At 37.6% G+C, this 18797-nt stretch overlaps 1 protein-coding gene across 1 annotated transcript; it reads left to right on the forward strand.

The window, feature by feature from the left end:
• Positions 1-723: 723 nt before the first annotated feature.
• On the forward strand, positions 724-13938 carry SLC35D2 (solute carrier family 35 (UDP-GlcNAc/UDP-glucose transporter), member D2; the record flags this gene model as incomplete). The annotated part of the gene is made up of 9 exons (XM_009581436.1): positions 724-791; positions 2763-2834; positions 4753-4821; positions 5854-5956; positions 7304-7396; positions 9782-9849; positions 10617-10695; positions 12550-12632; positions 13836-13938. Coding segments are annotated over 9 exons (738 nt in total), but the record flags the coding sequence as incomplete, so codon positions are not given.
• Positions 13939-18797: the final 4859 nt, after the last annotated feature.

An 18797-nucleotide genomic window follows, 5' to 3' on the forward strand; every position in this document is an offset into this window, starting at 1 on the left:
TTTTAATCTTCTGCAACTTTTCTGTAGTGGGAGAATAACAGCTTTGAACTGCAGGTGAATATTGTATAGAGATCCCTGGCTTCTGGTACATTTTCTTAAGGCTCTGAAGTTCTGTTACTGCTTCTCTGTATAGTGTTAGGGTTCTATGTTTCTGTGGGAGTCAGTCTCATTGTGCTAGAAGTTGAAAATGGTAAAGTTTAATTTACCTCTATATACCTATCTTGCCCTTCTAGTATCTCTCATGGCATAATTTGTTAGGTAGATCTAAAATGGTGTATATTCCAGGCATACTAGTATATGTGGAGTACCTAGAGAAGCACAGCATACGTACAGCTTACTTATTCATTTATTCCACCTGTTCTCTTGCTTATTTAGTTACTGTTATTAGTATTACTTTTATACCTAAAATTCAAATGTTGGAATGAGTATTAATCTGAGGATTATAGTAATTAAAATAAAACTGATTAACATTTACACTAAATGGAGTCTGAGTCTCATTAGAGGTAGATTGTGACTCTTCTAATGAAATCAGTGAAGCTGTGGTCGTGAACAGTCACGTGAATGAGAGCTGCAGATCAGTTTGCAGCATAGTTACATTTTTTTCCTTAAAAAAGCCCTCTTTCTTGCTAAAAGTACATCTGATACTACAGTTCTATCAAATAAAGTTTCTCAACAGTACTTCAAAACATAATAATCTGAGTTGTGCTTTTAATTTTGTCACAGTTGTTTCCTCTGCCTCTGATTTATGTTGGAAACCACATAAGTGGATTATCAAGTACCGGCAAACTCAGGTACAGTAAATGGACGTTGTAAGTAGACTGTTTAGGTTTTACCGTTTTCTTTTTTGTGGAGGTAAAAAATAAACACTAAAAAAAAAGGCACTGCATAGGGACTTAAGTGCATATGATGTCTGTCTGTCTGTCTAAACTCCTGATACTATTATGAAACTCTCACCCAAAACATTTAATCTCTTTACAAGTTGTCTGCTGCTTTTATGGGGGGCTTAGCTAGGCCTGTACTGACAGAAAATCACAATACTCCTTGTGACAATGAAAGTGCTTTCACTTTCATCTCATACCCAAACGTCCAGCTTTTCCGGGGTGTCCTAATCAGAGAGTTTGAAAGCTGTAAGGAAGAAGAATATGGGAAAGATTGTACCACGATGTCAGTGCAGGTTATTTAGGACACACCAAGAGATGGAAAAACTACTGTGTAGTGGGATGGTGGCGGCGGCGTAGCCCTGCTGAGCACCAAGAGCAGGTTGTGGGCAGATTGCTAAAGGGCTCGCTGACTCCTGTATGCCCGTGAGCATAGATCCATGAGAGTTGCTTACATGCTGGTGCTAGAAGGGTGTAAGCTATGTAGAGGCCCTGCTGTAGTAGATTGACTGACCAAATTTTCTGTGGAAGAGGAGTGTAGAAGTATGACAGCTGCACCAGGATTGGAGGATACACGCACTACCGTTGCGGTGGTTTCTTGTGTGTTATTACAGGCTTCTGAGAATTTGATAGTAAGCTAAACCAAAAGACAGAATCTTGCAGGTTTTCAGCATTTCGTAACTTTGAAACGTTAAGCACCTGGTTCTGCAGCTCTTTGTTGTACACATTCAGAAGTTGTTCTACTGAAGTGACTGTTCAGGCAGGCATACGGACTTTGGCAGTGCTGTCCCTAGTAGCACTTCAGTCAATGTGAATATGGAAGTAGTTTCAATCCTGTAAAAGTTTGATTCATGGGTTCTTCTTTCCCCTGTTTCCCTAACCGTAATTTTAAAATAAAAAGTTTATTAGGTTATTTTAAACATCTCCTCCTCCTATGACTGACATACTTCTTTTAGATTTACTATTCATAACTGATTTTTATAACAGAAAAGTAAGAATGGCTGCAGTTTCTACCATTGACATTTTGTTGCATTGCGTTTTGTTACCTTATGTGACATTTGTTTGCATTGTGGAATTTTCCACCTTGTTTGGGTTGTCTGTAAGGTGTAGGTGGTCCTATGCATAACTTCAAAACGTCTCTTCTAAACTGGTTAAACTCTGTGTTAGGATTTGTATCATTTATTAATGCAGTGGCTAATAGTTATCTTAAACAGAGGATAAATTGGTCCATATGGCCATGCTGTCAGATTTCCAAAGTGTCAGATGCAAGTGTTTCCTCAAATTAATCAAAAAGGTTTCCAACTGCATCACTTTTTGTAGACCAGCGAGATGTTGTTTGTTTGGTAGTTGCAGCTGATCCCACGTGTGATATTTCTTGTACTTTCTCTGTTTTTTTTCTTCTGGATTTATTTTACTTTTTTGAAAGTACAGCTTGTTTACTAAGCACGTTTGCTTTGTATTTTATTTCTGTTACATGTTTTCAGAGGCAGGTTTACTGTGTGTCCTTTAAGTTTACAATAGAAATAATTTTTACTTACCCTGCCCATAAATTCTACAGGAAGAATTATTTCATAGGGGCTATACTAGGTAGAAAACAGCTTTTACATTTCATTTCACTGATGCAGAGGGGCCTTTTGAAGGTAGCCAGTTGCATTATTTTACAAACTGGCTTATCTTGTTATTATTTAATGATTTGGTTGTCTAATCTGCCTCTAGTGTCAGACTGACATTTTTTTTATGTATGCTAAGTGGCTGGGAATTTGTTTTGGTTGCTTATTGCTGGACTAATGGTTTCATCCGCTGCTTAGTAAAATTAGATAAGAATTGGAACATAAAAATGCTGTTAATCTGATGCTGTGCTTGGATTTTTTTTTTTTTTGACAGTTTGCCGATGTTTACAGTGCTCAGGAAGTTTACCATTCCACTTACTTTACTGCTGGAAATCATCATACTTGGGTGATCCTTTTTTTTTTTTTCATTTAAGATACCCTTATTTTACATCATATCAAATGGATTACTTGTGGCATCTCATTAGAATATTGAATGAGTGCTTTTTACTGAGAAATAGAGGGGTGGGTTTATGTAGCTTTTTTGAAGACATAGGTACATGCAGTTTAGTGAATACAGGAAAAAAAATTCAGCTTGCTCTCATTTACACAGCTCATTCTCTTGACTGTTGCACAGGCATCAGGTAAGCAGAGCATGACTCACACACTTCTTTTAGCGATTATGGTTTGTGTCTCATCTCGGAGGCCCCGAAGCTGCAAACTGCTTCAGAGAGACAGACCCTTACGTCTCAAAACAGTGGTGATAGTATGGCAGTCTGCTTATGTAGAGTAGCCTTCTGGGTCAAGTCTGAAAACATACCAGTTTAATGAAGCAAAATGGTGTCTAGCAGTGTGCTGTTAGATCAGCAAACTCCTTAATTATAGATACATCAGTTATTTTTGATGAGAAATTAAGACATGTATGCTATTGCAGCTTGGGATCACTAGTTTCAGTTGTACCGATTTGGAAGAACAGGAATATAAATATGTCATACTTTGTCACTGTCATAGTTCTATCCAGATGGCTTGTGCTTGGATAAGGCAAGGTCACAAGGGGAAAAGCAGCTTGCTGAAGCTGAACCCAGGCAACATGAGAGTGATGGTCAGGGGAAAAGCTTTTCAAAAAGCCTCCAAGTAGATTGGCATCTCCTTTTGGCTGAAGCAGCAGTTGATCAATGTGATTCATATTTGGGGATGCTCCAGGATTCTTTTCTAGTTACAAGTTCTTACAGGGAAAGCAGAACTTTCTGTCTTCTGCTGTTGGCCTGCTAGGAAGTGAGGAAAGTGTGAGTCAGTGAGATGGTCATCAGTTCTCAGCTGGACCACAGCAATGTGGTGTGTGAGTGCAAGCAACATCCTAACCTAAGAGAAGCTTAAGAGCAGAATGCTGTATTCGTACAGACTGCTGCAGTGTATTTCCTCAGGGCTGAAAATGAAAGGACTCCAGAGAGTCTATGCTGGCTTACTTCAGGATTTGAAAAGTAGTCAAGGTTTGGGTTGTTACTGTTGGGATTCATTATGATTAAAGCCTAATATATCTAGAGACTGCATACGGCTTTGTTGTTGGGACAGCAGTCCACATCTCTGCTCCTTTGACACAGAGAATTTCTCCGAGACATTTGGTTTTGATGGATCTTTTCTCACAGCCCAGCTCAGTGCTAGGGGCTGGCCTGAGAGAATGACATGGGGAATGTCTGTAAGTCGCATTGGAGTATGGTGCAAGAATACTTAAGACATTCCTACATAAAGTAATACAGATATAAGAAGCAGGATAGTTTTATGGTATGCTTTTCCCTACTCTGTGGCAGTGCTTATGTAGACGTACTGAAGAATATAATAGCTTCTGTGCTTTCTCCGCCAAGTACAAGGTTTCAGTTTGACTTCAAAATAAGTATCTATTTGAAAAATAGCCCAGATAGTGTACTGTACAGCATCTTCCCCAAGAAGGGTGAGATGAAAAACTACACAAGAGATGTGTAGTGATTTTCCTTTATTGGATTACTGGAAGACACTGAAATATGTCCGTTATGAGTACCAATACACAGTAAATTACAGTTTGTTCCAGCCTGTTACTTTAAACCTTTAATCTTTACTCTTAAAATTATCTAGCAGCAGAGTGCTTACAATGCTTTTTCAATCTCTGTTCTCAGGGCCAAAGTCTGACAGTGTGGCACATAGTCAATCACATTGCTTCCGTATGGTTATCAAGACTGTGCCCTCCTGTTAAATGTTCTATGATTACTAATTGATTTGAAACTTCAGGCAGACAGCCATTTAATCTTCTCTTCAAATAATGAAAATATGAACTGTCTAATTTTTGTCTACAGGAAACGATACCCACTGAGTATTATAGTCAGCGTATTTGCCATCATTCTTGGGGCTTTCATAGCAGCTGGGTAAGGTTTTCATTTGTTATACGATGTCACATTATGAGAGGAGGGACAACAGGAGGATTTTCTTCCTTGTTAATTGCCAAGTAAACCTAAGTTGACATCAGTTACTCTGAATTAAGTTGATTTGGAAAATCTCTCTACTGACATCATTGGGAGGTGCAGGAATACAAAAGGAAAAATTTAACTCCAGCTGGAAGTATTTGGGTGTTTCTTTTTTCCCCCTGGGTTTTCCATGTTTACAGGGTCATATATGAAGCAAGTTAAAACTGTGTGAGGAACGCTGCTTTTATTTCATAGTATCAGTGTATATTAATAATCTCAGAAAAGTATATTCTTGTTCTGAGTAGAAAGACTGATCTTTTGGTTGTCAAATACTGTTTTGAATTAGGCAACATCTATTTTTTTAATCACTTTTAACAAGTTCAAATTTGAGATTAAGTTTACAAAGCACTCGTGTGTTAGTCTCATCTGTTTTTTTTCTGTTTGGGTACTCCTTTACTTAACTGGAAATGTAATGTTATTTTTTGTTTCTTGGCTTTGCTATGTACAAAGGTAAATAATTTCCATGTGATGTGACTCGGATAGAGCCATGTCCTATTAAATGAATTTCCCTATATCCATGAGGTAACTAGTCAAAACAGAAAGGATGACAATATGTCTGGTCTGACTGTAAAAAACAAGTAGTCATTCCCTAGCTACTTTTTAAAAGAAGTTAAAAGAAATAGATAAGTATACTCAGTAATAATTGGGCAGGTTGTCAGGATTGATGGAATTTTTCACAGAATGAAAACTGAACATTTCCTGCCACTTCCGCACTGAGTTCTGGGAACTCTCTAATGACTCATTTGTGAGGGTCCTGTGACTGGAGAAATGTAAAGTACCTTGACTTACAAAGAAGGCTTAAAGCAAAACCTGTGACTTGCTGGAATTTTCAGGATTTGCATTTCCTCATTTATGATATTTCTCTAGGTAAACAAGATAGTGCAATGCATTGTATACTGTTTGCTTATTTACAATATAATATTTCTTTCCCAGGTCTGATCTGTCTTTTAATCTGGAGGGCTACACGTTTGTATTGCTAAATGATATCTTCACAGCAGCAAATGGAGTTTACACAAAGCAGAAAATTGATCCAAAGGTAACTGTGGGGTGATTAGATTGAATTTAACATTATGACAATATGGTAACAGTGGGTTACTTATTATATGACTTTATGAACATAAAGTTATAAATAGTTTGATTTGCTGTCATATTTCAGTTGATATATGCATCCTTAATACAGAACACCTTGGGAAGAACTTGTTATTAGTATCTCAGGCCAGGCTTAGATAAACAGTGTATTTTATTTTTTCCCGAGTCTTTTAGGCAGAGTTTGTAGTGGCTTTAAAACGTTGGTTTTGGCTAAAAAATAAAATAAATCCAAACCAAAAGCAAATTGTTTACCTCTAAATTTGATACATATATCTAAGGAAGATGACTTTTTGACTAGAAACACACTTTAAGTGAGGTTTATGTAAAATAGAGTTGTGGGTAGGAACAGAGATCTGACCAGTTTGAGTCAATAACAACTGGTATCTTTTTTGGCTATCTAAAAGCAGGTCTACACCAAACCCAAAAATTGAGGCCATATCTTGATACCTTATACTTTGTGTAAACATTGAGCAGACTGCTCTTCAAATACAGTGCCATGAAAACATACCGAGCAGTAGCAAAGAGCAGTCTTGGAGATGCTGGATAGAGGCTTTGCATTGACTTTTGTGGGTCAGTCTGTACAGTGGAAATACATATCTTTTAATAGTCTCAGGAGTCACATCGAATCCAGACTCCGTATTTTTCTTTAAGAGCAGCACTTAACGACCTCACAGGTTTCTGCAAAATACGAGGTTTCATTTTAAAGCAAGAGATAAACTACGTAGCAGAGATTTGCTACGTAGCATTGCTGAATCTGGAGGAAGGGAAGGCTGCTTTTTCATTCCCCTAATTTTCAGCCTTTGTGTCAAGCAAGTTAACCAACAGGATATATGGCATCCCTCAAGTTGCTTGAAGTGACATCAGTTACCAGTGATTACAGATGCTCCATCTAGGAGTCAGGCTTCATTAATTTTCCTGCCCTATGCTTTTGTGGTTGGTTTGCAGTAGATGGAATGGGTAATCCCTTGGCCAGGCAGAGACTTATCTGCAGTCTAACACGCAAAGCGGTTCTGGACCAGTGCCTTGGACAGTTTCTGACTAGCTGGTGTTGTATAGAAACTTCCCCAGGTATAGCAGAGCAGTAATATTCTGATGAATATACAAAGTGACTGAAGTGGAAATGCAGCTCAGTACTAAACACTGAATCCAACGATTGCAAGCTTGTATTTTAAATTGAAGTGTATTATGTTTTGTCTGCTCATTGACAATAATGTCAGAAGGATTGCCAGAGTAATATTAGTATTTTGCTCACAAGTGGCTTGTAATTCCAAACACTATGTTTCGTTTTTCACAGGAGTTGGGAAAATACGGTGTCCTTTTCTATAATGCTTGTTTCATGGTGGTTCCAACAGTTATTATTAGCTTTTCTACTGGAGACTTTCAGCAGGTAAAGAGCAATATTCCATATTTCAGCCTGATAACGGTATTTTGTTCTGTTTTTTCAGTTAGGGGGTGGGGTTTTTTGTTTGTTTGTTTTTTTAAAGAGGTAATCCTACCTCCATGTTAGTGACTAGTATTTGAAATATGTGACTTGGACTTCCCTTCACAGGTAAGAACTTACAATTATTCACTCTGAGGAGAAGCTGAAGCTTCACATATAAGGGTGTGATAGCCCTTACATGAGTCTTTGTTTAAGCACTAATATATGACTGGGGATTCTCAGCTAGAGCAATTGGTTGGGAATCCACCTGCACTGTGATTTACCACATGCTCTAAAATGAGATTGCAAATACCAAAACCAGACAATTTCCAGTCCTTCTCTCATTCTGATGCACAGAACAGATTCCTGTTTAGTCTCAGTCTAGTTTGGTAACCTATATTTTACATTCTTACAGAACGACAGCATGACTCTCCATAGCTGATCATAATACAGTATAATACCGTAGGCAGTATGTCCTAGCATGTAAAGTATCAGACCAGGAGGTTTGTGTTATTTTTCTGGCTCCCTCACAGACTTGCTGAGTTGCCTTTTTCTTACCACTAAAATGAGTCTAGAGACTCCTGTTCTCCTTTGGAAATATTTGAGATTGGCCACTGAAAATTATTACAGAGCTTGTGGGTGTCATAAATCATTCCAGTGTCCTTTGTTGTGTGGTGTTGTGCCCTGGACTCACATAATTTTGTCATTGTGTTGTTACAAGTCTGCTTTAAGTGGAAAAATTGTCATTCCCTAAAAATTGATGGCTTTAGATCTGCTTTGAGTGTGAAATTTCATCTTGTGACGTCAGTCCAGCGTGACCTTGTACCAGTTTAGGAAAACGTAGCTCATGCCCTTCTTGGCAGACTTAGTGGAGGCCAAGTTTGTATGGCTGTAAGGTTTCAACTGCTTTCTCAGCAGTCATGGCTGGCGTCCTCTTGGGAGAGCTAGACAGGGAAATTTACCTTCTTGCTACATTTATTCCACAGGAAAAATAAAGAGTGTGTTGTGCCCACATGTTGATTTGGCACAAACAGTTTAATGCTCAATTACCTGGGGAAAAAAAAAATCTGAGAAATGCATAGTGTCTATTGTGCATATGCATTGGCTTGGTCACTTAATATTAAAAGTCCCATTAAATGGTGTGGATAACTAGTGTCAATGTGATGCACAGAGATTAAATCACAGAAAAAAGGTAGAAAATTGAAAAATACTGATGAAAAGTCAACAAATCGTTGTAGATATAACACCTGCATTTAGCAGATTTTCAGGCTGTAGAAGTTGGCTTGCTTTTACCCTAGCAGAGATTTTTGCCTTGATTCATCACAGACAATGCACAGCATGTACCTTTTGCCAGTCAAAATATTAGAACGCTATGTGATAGGGAGATTGCTTCTGCCCCTCTAGCTTTTTCTGGAGCAGTAACTACCACATCTTGTAGAGACTGCAGTGTGTGAGTGTCCCAGTTACTCACTTCTCCTTCACCAGCTGGCTGACTAGGAGGACAGGAGAGCATGATGCTGTGGAAGAGAAATGAAGCCCTAGAATGTCTCTTGGTAATACTTTGCAGTTTGTTATTGCACACCAGCACAATTCCAGCAGGGCAGAGCTGCCCGAGATCCCTCTAATCTGTTACCTCAGGTGCTGGAGACTCGGCTGGCCGCAGCATGGACTAATAGCCTTTACCAAGTTTCTCAGGGATGTGTTCAGCCTTTGCTGAGTTTTGTGCTGATACAGGTGACTTTAAACTAACCAGATTAAAATGAGGCGTATCCTGGAGTTACTAGAGGTGGAAAAGAATCTGTGACATGTTTCTTAGTGACTGTTGTGTGGCGCTGTGTGTTTGTTTGCTGTATGTCACTAAGGAGTAGACTTCAAAGTGATGATTTAGCCTTCTCATTGACCTTCATTGATGAGAGACTTAGTAATGCTTATTTAATCTACTTTTGAGCTCAAAAATGCAGGCTCAGACCTTGAAAGCTGTTCATGAATGAATCTATGGTATGAAATAGATTTCAAGGAGGTTATTTCTTTATTTGCTTTTCTTTCTGTCTGATATTAACACAGATTCTCTGTATTCTATTTGTGTTCGTTGCTTACAGCATGCAGTTTTATATCTGCACTGTTGTATATGTTACAAGAATGTGTTGAGGTATCATGGGTGCTGTCGTCCTGTTGTCTCTGTAGTTAAATGCATCAAACTGTTTCCAGCAGTAATATAAACATTTTGAAATTATAATATAAATCAAATATATTTTGTGATTTTGCACATTTTCATATTAACTATATTTTATATGTGTTTACAGTTGATTATATAGCACGTAATTCTCTCTCTCTCTTTCTTTTCCTTAATAGGCAACACATTTCCAGCACTGGACAAATTTTTTATTTGTCTTTCAATTTCTTCTTTCCTGCTTGTTGGGGTAAGGACACAGGGCAATCAAGTAAGACATTTTATTGACAGTGTTTCAAATTGCAAATCTCAAATGTAAGACTCGCTAGTAAGTTACGTTAAAATTCAAAGAAAATACATTTTTCTCCCAAGCTTCCATCTTGTCTTTTAATTATTTCTAATAGTGTAAGTAACTGTTTCAGTACTATCTATGTTGTTGACTTTACAAGTACAGTGGTCAACAACATGACATTTAGCTTTTTACTTTCTGTACTCAGTATATCTCTGCCGGCCATCTCTTCTGATTATTTAACTTCTTCTTTGCAGTTCATAGAATGTAAGCCCTTTAGTACAGGAACTGTTTCAGTGCGTTTGTTCTTTAAAGTACCTGGAAAAGTATGGGAGACTCAAAAGTAATGAAACAATGCTTTGTTCCTGTGGGAACTGCAGTCAAAGCAAGAATAAAAAAGTGAGTTGGATCCTGTTCTGCTCTTTCACACGTCACCAACCAAGGGGTCAAACTAACTTCAAATACTGACATTTAAGAAGCATAGAAAACAGGGATAACTCTGCTAGAGCTCAAGCAGCACATTTTAACATGTATTTTGAGTACTCAGTATATGCACATCATTAACTTAAAATACAGATCCACAAAATCTTTTTTTAGGGTTTGGAACAGGTGGGATTGAAGATCCCAGCAAAATACTGATCCAGAAAATACTGAACATTTCAAAGTGTTGCTAAACTTCTGAGCTCCCTGGAAGGAATTTATAAAATTTTCTCCTTTGCTTTATTTAGGTTTCTCTTGATGTATTCTACTGTCCTATGCAGTCACTACAATTCTGCGCTTACAACAACAGTAGTTGGTGCCATCAAGGTGAGTTATGGAGAAGAAGGAGATGAGAATGCTCAAGTAGACAGGCGGGAGCATTGACTCAGCAGTGATCCTGATTGTGCTTTGAGCTGGAAACTCAAAATGAGGGCTAATACTAGACACTGCTTGGGCCATACATTTTGGAGATCCACACAACAAAGTGACCTTATTTTCTTCCACTGAAGCGCAGGTATACTCTAGAAAGCAATGTGAGTATTGATTTATTTTTATTTTTCCTACATGCGAAACTTGAACCACTTTAAAAGGTGTATGTTTAATCACATTTCATCAGTTACTATCACTTGCTTCTGTTCCTTATCAAGTTACTGTGAATTAGTCAGGGTGGCCTGGTGCAAATTTATTGCTAACTGATACGACTAACCCACTTTCACTTTGGGCTGAACTAGTTTCCATTGCTGCTAATAAGTAGGGCATTCATAGATACAGAATAATGGCTAAGCTCTGGTAAGGAGTTCATTGCTTTATGGTTAACTGCTTCTGTCTCTGTGTGAGAACTTGTATTCTAGCTGAATAGACTATTTTATTTTGGTTTGTATAAATTCTGGTCAATTTGATCAACACCAAAACATGCCTGTCTTAAAAACTGAACTTGGTGTCCTAACAGTCTGTTTACTCTAACTCAGTTTAATTTAAAACCTGTGCAAATTCCTTTGTGTTGATAAGGCCAGCATGTCTGAGCTGGGAAGATCACTAACTGCACAAGCAACTTGCTGTAGGCCAATTTGGAGAGGAGCACGGAGCTGTAAGCTGGAAGAGTTTTAGCAAAAGATGTGCAGTTATGGGCCAAAGAACTATCAGAATCCAAACTAGCTTAGGCACAGGAATAACAGTCCTCCGTGCTCCCCTTCGTGTGTGACTCAGGGAAGCAATGCCTCCAGCATAGCAAAATCCGCATGGTACTTTTCTTTCTACAGTTGTTTTTTTTTGAAAGCTGGCAAGATTAATCTAGTAGTTTTCATTCTGTGGTCCTGAAAGTATTCTTTTAAATTTTATATGTCTGCATTGAACCATTAAGATAGAGCAACACTATTTCTATTTTCCGAGTAATAATTAGTCCTTGAGACATTTTGAACAGCTTTAAAGTTGAAAAGCACTTTATGATGCAGTAGTCCCCAGTAGAAATCGGTAGAAGTGATGTCATTGTCCAGGCTAACTGCTAAAACATTTGAAACCAACAAAGTGTTGGTAAAATGATCACACAGTTCTATAGCTTTCCTTCTGTCTATAGGGGACAATTTTCCCAAAACTTGATGGGGGCGGGGTGAGGGGTAGAATCTTTAACTTTAAACTGTGCCTGCCTTGAACTTGAGCCAAGTGCTTTCAGTGCACATTTACTTGGCAAAGTAAGGAGGTAACCCTTTTAAAGCAATAGTAAAGAGCTCTTATTGTAACTGTAAAGCACAATTTTTATGCTTGAGAACCCAAAACCTGCTTTTAAGAAATAGGATTTGAAATAAGCCTTCCAAAGATTAAAAAGAAGTACATTTTCAGAAGGTGGCCATAGCTCCATTTTACATAACATCAAATAGCTAATTTTCTTTTTTTTTCTTTTTTTTTTCTTTTCCCTTTCTTTTTCTTTTTTTTTCTTTTTTTTCCCCAAAAAGTCACTCTCAGTGCATTGCATGCCTTTAGAAAACATACTGATTTTATTATTCTATTTCATTGTTAGATTACCCATAAGGTTGACATCGCAGGAAACTAATTTAAACGCTTATTTTAGAGTGGCCAGCAACAGAGTATAGCTATTTCCTTAGAAAAGTAAATTAACTGATGTCGTTTTTATTCTTGGAGATGAAAACTGACTTGAATAAATGCATGGCTTTTGTTTCTTTACAGAATATATCCATCGCTTACATCGGAATGTTGATTGGTGGAGATTACATATTCTCCATGTTAAACTTTATAGGGCTAAATATTTGGTGAGTGGAACTTGAATAGCTTTTATTTGTTAAAGCAGAAGATTCGTCAGTGAGATATAGTTTTATGTTTCGTTTGATTTGGCCCACTTGGGTGATGCAGTTTTGAATCTACCGGCCTGAGGACGCGCTGCCTCAGAATATAAAGTTCATTACAATTAGTTACGTCTTTTCCTGTGTCGTGGTTTTACCCCAGGTGGCAACTGAGCACCATGCAGTGGCTCGCTCACTCTCCCTGCCCCAGTGGGATGGGGGAGAGAATCAGAGGAGTAAAAATGAGAACACTTATGGGTTGAGTTAAGAACAGTTTAATAATTGAAATAACATAGAAGAAGAAGAAGAAGAAGAAGAAGAAGAAGAAGAAGAAGAAGAAGAAGAAGAAGAAGAAGCTCCATCACGCATAACGGTTACTTGGGAAGACAAACGGCATCACTCCGAATGTCCCCCCTTCCTTCTTCTTCCCCCAGCTTTATATGTTGAGCATGACGTCATATGGTATGGCATATCCCTTAGGTTGGTTGGGGTCAGCTGTCCTGGTTGTGCCCCCTCTCAGCTTCTTGTGTATCATCTCCAGCCTTCTCAATCGGTAGAGCATGAGAAGCTGAAAAGTCCTTGACTTAGTGTAAGCACAACTTAGCAACAACTAAAACAGCAGTGTGTTATCAACATTATTCTCATACTAAATCCAAAACACGGCACTATACCAGCTACTAGGCAGAAAAATAACTATGTCCCAGCTGAAACCAGGACATCATGTCTGTTCTCAGATGTTGAATCTTACTGTGGTAAGATCTTAACTATGGAAACATGCCTGCAGTTTTACAATGTGGGGTTGAGTTCATTCTTTTTTTTATGAGCAGCAGTTCTGAGCTGCGAGGCTTTCAAGTAAAAGCCAAGTGGCGTGGGAAGTGAGAGCACTGACTGAATGAGTTGTGCCCACTGAATATGAGTTATGACTTACGAGTTTTTACTTTTTGTGTTTGGATGAACTGTTACATCTGTTTGTATTAATCTGTTGGGAGCAACTGATAATTGATCTTTGTCTACTCAGGGCTCGTTTTTCAGATGGCTTACGTAGCTCTCAGGCACTCCTAATTTATGCTAGCTGGCATTCTTTAATCCTTTGGAAGGAAAACTACATACCTATAAAATGGTATATACAACATCAGGTATATCTGACACCTCTGTTCATTCTCTTTTGTTTAGTATGGCAGGAGGACTGAGATACTCGTTTTTAACCTTAAGAGGAAACAGCAAGCCTACGCAACCTGGGGATGAAGAAGACGCACTTCCTGTGTCAAAGAGTTAGCCAAAATGCCTGCCTTGAAAGAGACTGAAAAGACAAGTTCGTTTAGCGTTGCTGAGAACGTAAATAAGTATATGTGGGAACATATTTGGAACAAGGAAAAAAATCTACCTCAGTTGCCACAGACGTGCACACAGCTCATTGGTTCAGAAATATTCTTGCGCACCAAGTTTTTTACATGTGGTCAAGTTAAATTTAGCTTTTTTTTACACCACGAGCTAATTTATAGGAAGGAATGCCATGAGCAAATCTCAAGTTGTAAATTTGTTCATTTAGCTGTACTTTGGTGCTATTTGTTCTGTTTCAATATCTGCCAGTACTCTCTCAGGCAAAACTGCCTGTAAAGATCATGAGGCTTGATTCACCATTGCCTTATGCCATACGCAATCTTTGGTATCAGTGAAGTGATGAAAGATGCTGGTGATTCAGAATGATTTCACATACGCATTTGTTCTTGTGTAAGTGACTGTAGAACATACGGGGCAAAGAGGAGATGTGCCCCAGGATTGTTCCCTGTGTGAGTGTTGACTGAAGAATTCAGGGTATGGCCTATTTTGTTTGGTGTGCATTATGTGGACATTCTCTCTCAATCTTTTCCTCCTCCTCAATAACATCATGATGTTCTGCTGCAATTGCCATTGTTCACTGTCATAAGTGAACCCTCATAACTTTGCTGGAGGATCAAGGAGAGAAGTACATTGAGAGGAGATTTGTTATATTTAAAAAGATTTTTTTGTGTATGAGCCAGTACCAAACAGATAATTAGGAGAGATAACAAAGGTCAATCTATTTTTATTTAGGTACATTTGTCTTTTTACATCACAGTCCCCTCCTCTGATATTTTGTCTATAGTTCCCTTCTAATGCTACAGAGAAGTGATGCTACTGTATACAAACTACAAGAGGGGAAAAAGATTGATATATGGAAGACTAACTTGTGTTTAAATGAGGAGAAAGGATCAGTGTCTTCTTGTGCCTTATATATGCGGTGAAAGGTTATCTGGTACTAGTTTATTCTTAAAATTTAGAATAAGGAATCATAACAAGCCCAAGGGGTTGCTACAGTGGGCAAGGCTGGTCCAGTGGTTAAAAAAAAAGGTCTGCAATCTGATTATTTGGGTTATCATCTGGGATAATAATGACACCGCTTTGTATCTTTATTTCCTTCTCTGAAAATACAGTTGACAATGCTTACCTGTGTCTCTGAGGATATAGCGTTAATCTTTGAAAACACCGTAGAAGCATTGCAGCACTGGAGGACAGCTGAGTAATTAATCTTGTTGAAGTTTTCAACTCCCTGCAAGCATGAGCCACGATTTTTTAAAATAATAAAATCAAAAGAAGATTTTGGAAGACCATGACATGGATCTAATGACTTGTTTTATCCCAGCAAAATCTGTAAAGCATTACTCTGTGTGTAACACGTGAATGACCAGACTGGATTAGATCTAAGAAACATGTGAGTAGCTCACATAGCTAACACCAGAAGCTTCAGGGATTGACTGGGTTGCCCACTGCCTGCATGGATTTGAATGGCAAGAGGAGGAGTGACTGCAGATATTAGAAGTGGAATGTAAGGGCACAGTCAAAGTGAAAACAGAAGTCTGCACTATCCAGTTTCTCACAGCTGGCTGAGAGATGTGACTTTCATTTTCTACCTGTTGAAGAGCTGGGAAGGGAAGGGGTTGCTGCAGATACTTTAGAGAGATCTTCTGTTTTTAAAGATGCCCTTTATCCTTAAAAAGCCTTTGATATTCTTGAGTGCATTCTTTTATAGGACTCCTCTTTCTCCAGATCATCTCTACCTCCAGAATCCTAATCATTGGACCTCATCTCTCTGCAGTGGGACAAGGCAATTAATGAACGTTTTCATTAATTACAAAAAGATTATGAGAGCCATTTGATTGCAATACAAATGAACACATAATGGCACCTGCTAAATAAGATGTAGTTCCCACAAGGGAAGACCTACTGTATGCATTTAATTCATTAATATTTTGCTGTGCCTTTTCTAAATAAAGAGATGCAGATTATAGTTTTAACAAGTTTTACATTTTTTGTGTGGATGGACACGTAAAATGCTTTTAAGCACACATGGATAGCATGAATATTTGCTTTCTATATGATCAACTTATACTGTACTTGAAGTAGTTTCATTAGTTCATTCTATACTGTAGTGGAAGTGATTTTATTTAATTCATTGTTCATGTCATGGTTTTGAAGTCCTTCAGATTTAGACTTCTTACGTGAAATACAGACCTGATTCCCAAAGTCTTTATGATAGTATTACTCGGAATCATTTAAAATACAAATTTAGGAATAACCAGAAGTAGGTATTATCTGGAAGAACTTGCACGTGCTTGCATCCTTTCACAAAGCAACTCAGCTTCAGTCACTTACTGTTTTCCTCTGTATCTGTGGAGATAATACTGATTCCAGTAAATTTGCTGGTTGAAACTCTGGGAATATGGTCTCAACCAGGCACAACTCTCATATTAGAATTTAGGCAATTATGGAAATAGCTATTTCATTCAGAAGCTCAGTAATTGTGTCTTTCAGTTAATAAAGTAGTAATTTAAAACTAATTTCTCTTAGGATATATCTGTAGATAGTCCTAACCTTACTTTTCTACAGATTTCGTACTGGCTTAATGAAATACTAAAACAATGTAAAACTAGATGACTTACTTGCTGTGTGAAGCTTCATTTTCTTTCTTTTGGGAAAATGGTAAAAATTGTTAGAGAAAACATTAGTCTTCAGAATACATATTTAAAAGAATTATTAATTAGGCTAGTTTTAAGAAATACTGGATTGACTTCTGAAAGTCACATTCCCTCACAGAAGTGTCTTTTGGTTACATGTTGCTAGCTACAGAATTTGATTTTCAGAACTCAGTCCAATATTTTTAAAACTTTTTTAAGTTCTACAGGTGGCAAGGTGTATTTAGAAGGGAACATACAAAGGAACTTAAAAACGGTAGCTGTATTAGAATGGAATATTGTACTGTACATTGATCTGTTCATACTCTTAATTTTATAGGGATTGCTTAGCAGAGGGCTAGCTGTAATGGAATGAGATTAAGAGTGAAGAAGAACAGTGGTCACCCAAAGAAGCTTTCTGCCCATGCAGTGTGTAAGGTTCTTGCAATGATCCCTGTGAAAGTCAGAGAAGCAGGAAAAAATCTTAGACTGGGCTGGGTGAAGAGTTCTTCACATTCATAAGAATTTATTATTTTTCCTTTCAGTATCTCAGCCTGATTTACAAATATTAGATCCATGAAGTACTGTAAGCATATCTCAGACTCATTACCAGCCTCCGGAAAAGAAAATGTCAAGGGAGCATGGGCAGAACTGGAAGTGCAAAGAAAAGACTGGCAGCTATGGCAGTTTGCATTTTGACTCCCATCATCAAATAGAAGTGGTTTTGTTTCTTTTTCATTTAAAGGAGGTATTCGGCATCATTGTTGCATATGAAGAACACAGTGCAACTTGTTCAAATTTAAAGTATTCCTTGAATAATGAGTGATTCTTTGGGGAATTTGTGATTGTATGTGAATATTTTTTGAAATGTAATATTCAGATCTTTTTTGATCTGACTGGCCTTACTTGTGGGGTAAAATGAGGTGTTATGGTATAGAAAACAGTAATTGTAGTGAAATTTTAAGAAAGCTTTTTTTGTGTGAGGAAACTGGGCTGTTAAGCTGAGATGGTAATGATTTTTATATCTTCTTGTTACAGATACAGTTAGTGTTACATGCCTTGTGATTCAGACATCATCTTTACTCTGCAATACATCTGCATATTGTGGTTTTCTGGCTGAAGGTGTCAGTAATGTGACACTTGACATACATTGTTGGTCTTCAGTTGGAGATTTCTGGGTGTCAGGTTTAGGTTAAATTTTAAAGATGATTTGTCTTAAATATGAAAGAATATCATTAAAAATATATAGAAAATTTTATTTTACTTTATCCTAAGTGCACATGTAAGCATCAGTGTTCCTTTTCTCCAGTTTGAACTGATCTTTAAAAAATGGATGCCTCAAATTGCTGCTACAAAGAAGAGTGAGGGTTGTTTCTGTGAGGGTTGTTTCTGTGCCTTCCCTGAGAAGTTCCGTATGTTAAATTTTTAAAATTTTTTTAATCACTTGAAGTCTGAATTGCACTGATTTCATCTTTGTCTTGCAGTGAGATACTGTTCTTGTAAGCATTTTTTCCCCGTAAGGTTTTGATACATGTCCTCCACTAATAGTTCAAACATACTTCGTTCAGAAAAGCTGAAAGTCCTGTTCCCTTGTTAATAGATTACTGCACTTGTTCATGCCATAATTGCACCATTTGTAAAATGGGCGTAATGATATTAACCTCTTTTCAGAAAGCTCTTTGAAAAGTTATGTAATACTGCTTTCTCTGTATAGAAATAATTAGGTGACTTTAGTAACCTTTCATTATTGTGTCTTTGAATTTGTAGATAAATCTATTTTTCTGGCCTCTGCACAAGTTCAGTGTGAACTTGCTCTGGAAGCGTCTGGGCTAGAGTTTAACTCTTCAGCGTGGTAAGAAGTAGTGCTGATGTGTTATCCCTAAGGTTTGGAGTATTCTTATCCAGGGTTTTGTTTTAGACCCATCTTTAGTCTCTATGAATCCTAAACAATGACAATAAGAATATTTTTTTTCTTTTTGTTCCTAGGTAGTTTCCAGAAAAGGACTGAAACCTTTTCTCTAAAGCAAGCACCAGAAATCATTGTTTAGCTTGGATATTTCAGTAGTTTACAAATCTGGGTGTAACGTAGAGATGTTATTCTAATCTACACTCTGGACATTCCTTGGAAAAAGAAAATCACGTGATTTGATTAGACTTCTCACTT

The sequence above is a fragment of the Fulmarus glacialis genome, unplaced genomic scaffold, assembly GCF_000690835.1.
Source record: "Fulmarus glacialis isolate BGI_N327 unplaced genomic scaffold, ASM69083v1 scaffold48037, whole genome shotgun sequence".
NCBI classification, from domain to species: domain Eukaryota; kingdom Metazoa; phylum Chordata; class Aves; order Procellariiformes; family Procellariidae; genus Fulmarus; species Fulmarus glacialis.